At 33.6% G+C, this 2,837-nt stretch overlaps 1 protein-coding gene across 1 annotated transcript; it reads left to right on the top strand.

The window, feature by feature from the left end:
- Positions 1-241: 241 nt before the first annotated feature.
- On the top strand, positions 242-637 carry LOC122426105 (von Willebrand factor C domain-containing protein 2-like). Its single transcript, XM_043444751.1, has one exon. The coding sequence runs from the start codon at positions 242-244 to the stop codon at positions 635-637; it is 396 nt and encodes a 131-aa protein (XP_043300686.1).
- Positions 638-2,837: the final 2,200 nt, after the last annotated feature.

The raw sequence follows: 2,837 nt of genomic DNA, 5'->3' as shown, positions 1-2,837 counted from the left end.
GGGCTGCAAAGAGTTGGACATGACTTAGCAACTCAACAACAGCAACAAAACTTCCAAATAGATCACAAATAAACAGATCTCAAACATTTTAAGAGCATGGATTTAAATAAACCTATATTCTCTTTATATATGTCAAATCATTCTTTTTAAATATTTGTTTTCAGCTTGCCCCTCTTGTATTCTCATGGAAGGAGCTGAGTATATCTAATATTAGAACATCCAGAAGCCGTTGAGGAAGGGGATGGCTCTTCATATTCATGAAGCTTGCATACTGCTATTGGTCATCCCTGGATTGGTCACCTCTGCTGCCATCAGTCATGAAGACTATCCTGCTGATGAAGGTGACCAGACCTCCAGTAATGACAACCTGATTTTTGATGACTATCGAGGGAAGGGGTGTGTGGATGACAGTGGCTTTGTATACAAGTTGGGAGAAAGATTTTTCCCAGGGCATTCCAACTGTCCGTGTGTCTGTGCTCTGGATGGACCTGTTTGTGACCAGCCAGAATGCCCTAAAATTCACCCAAAGTGTACTAAAGTGGAACACAATGGATGCTGTCCTGAGTGCAAAGAAGTCAAAAACTTTTGTGAATATCATGGGAAAAATTACAAGATCTTGGAGGAATTTAAGGTATGAGTTGCCCTCTGTATTCATTGAATACTAACTTTTTACACCACATACTTAGACCACAACATTAAAATTACAGTTGAAAAAGCACATTTTTAAATTTCTCTTTGATTTACAAAAATGTGACTCCAGTTAGCCTAAGTACCACTGTGGTGGTACAATAGGCAATTGGTTTGTTGACCAATATCTGTAGGGTTTCACAAGAATTTTTTTTTTCCTTCAGAAGTATTTGGAGCATGCTTACCATCTTTTATTTTTGCCCTTAAATGTTTCATTGTGTTATTACAAAATATGTTTTCTGATGGAAACAATTTTGTTTAAAAGCTATGTGTTTATTAATGTTTAAATTTTGTGAGTTTCATGTGTGAGTGTGTGTGGCTTATTAGCCTGTATTTGGAGCCATTTAATTGTAGTCTAGAATTATCTATTTAGTGTATGGAAATTCAAGTACTACAGAGACACACTTCTGAGCTGTGGTCTTTGTATTAAGAATATGCATTGGACTTACTTGTTGTAGAACATGGTTCCCATTCTGTTCTCTTATCTTTAGATTTTTTTTTTTTTTGACATATAAGACCCCAGAGAGAACTGAATTTTTATCATAGTCCCTTGTAAAATGTAGTTTAAAAAAAAAAGGCTAGTTTTTCAGGCTTTCGTCCTCAATGGTATTTTTAGTCTTTCTTTTATGCTTGCATCATGTTGTCAAGTAACGCGGACTTCATTTTTACCTCTTCTTTGAGCCTCTTTTTTCCAATGACTAGTTTTAATTAGGGTTTCATACAAGCCAGATCTGAATGCTTAAGGTATAAATTAATATATCAACATGTCCTCAAATGCAATGACAGTTTTGCCTTGAGGTTTCTGTCATATTGGTGGCTTGATGTAAAGATTTTCATTTTGCCTAACCAAGTTCTGTGACAACGTGCTGAGAAATGTGTAGGCAAAAGAAGATATAGCTAGTTTTCAGTGCATTTATGTTTTAGAGAAGAATGTTCAATTATTAGCATTGACCCAATTTCCTTCTTTACAAGAGTCAAATGGTAGAAGTCAATACATGGGAAAAGGTTTTAACAGATCATGATCGGAGTACTTCCTATATGCTGGCAATTCATTGCATTCAGTCGATTCTAAGTTGTGGGTTCAAACCATATCTGATTTACCCAAGAAACCCAATAATTTTGACTAGTTTCCTCAGGACATGAGAGAAATTTCAGTGATAATTATCACATTCAACTTTCTTATATGTAAGTGTTATTCTAGACTTTTTCATGTATTATGATACTTTGCTGCACAATATTGAGAAGGGGCCTGAGAATCTAGTAAAATTACCATTATTGACATCAAATAATAGTTAAGAGTGTCATACATTTATCAATTCCCTTCTGGTCTTTCACATATTGGACACATTTTGACATAGGGTAACAAAAGTAAATGCAAATACTCAACACATGACTGATTGTCGACATAGTTCTAGAATCAGGTCACTCTCCTCTAATATGCATATTTATTTGGAGTAGAATAAAAAGACATTTTAAGATAGCCTATCCCAAGCAAAATTGTATTCCAGATAAAATTTGAGATTATTAAATACTGACTACCAAATTAAATAAAAGAATAAAAGATACTGATTTTTTTGAACTTAGCTCATCACTGAAAATGCTATAGTTTTCCCTGTTTTTGTTAGATTCTTATTCCAAAGGTAAAAATTATTTTGCCATATCAAACAATAAAGATATATCAAGTTAATAATTCCTTCATTCTAATTATCTGCCACTGCCATAATTAATATTTAATCTGTTGATATGCACAACATTCTCCCTGACTTATAATATCACTGATTTTAAATCAATGTGATTTTTAAAAAAGAAAACAGATACCACTTTTTCACAAGGATTGGTTTTAAGAGCTCTAGAGATTATCTAGAGTAAATTAATAAGATTGAAAGAACTGAGACCAATCAAGTTTGATACTTGTCCAAAATTGTCAAGTTATTTAACCTTTTTCTAAATACATCCATTCTAACAATAAAGCCTATTTCACTTCTCAAAGCACTTTGGCTCTAGAGTCAGAAAGACCTGGATTTATATCCAAATTCATCACTTAGATGTAAGATTTTGGAAGGAGTCCTTAAACTTTTTGAGCCACAGTAGCATTCACTACAAAATGACCATCATAATAATTACTTCTGTTGAGAGGAGATATTGGAAAG

This window comes from Cervus canadensis, chromosome 24 (genome assembly GCF_019320065.1).
Source record: "Cervus canadensis isolate Bull #8, Minnesota chromosome 24, ASM1932006v1, whole genome shotgun sequence".
NCBI lineage: Eukaryota > Metazoa > Chordata > Mammalia > Artiodactyla > Cervidae > Cervus > Cervus canadensis.
This window is presented reverse-complemented; position numbering and strand designations above follow the sequence as displayed.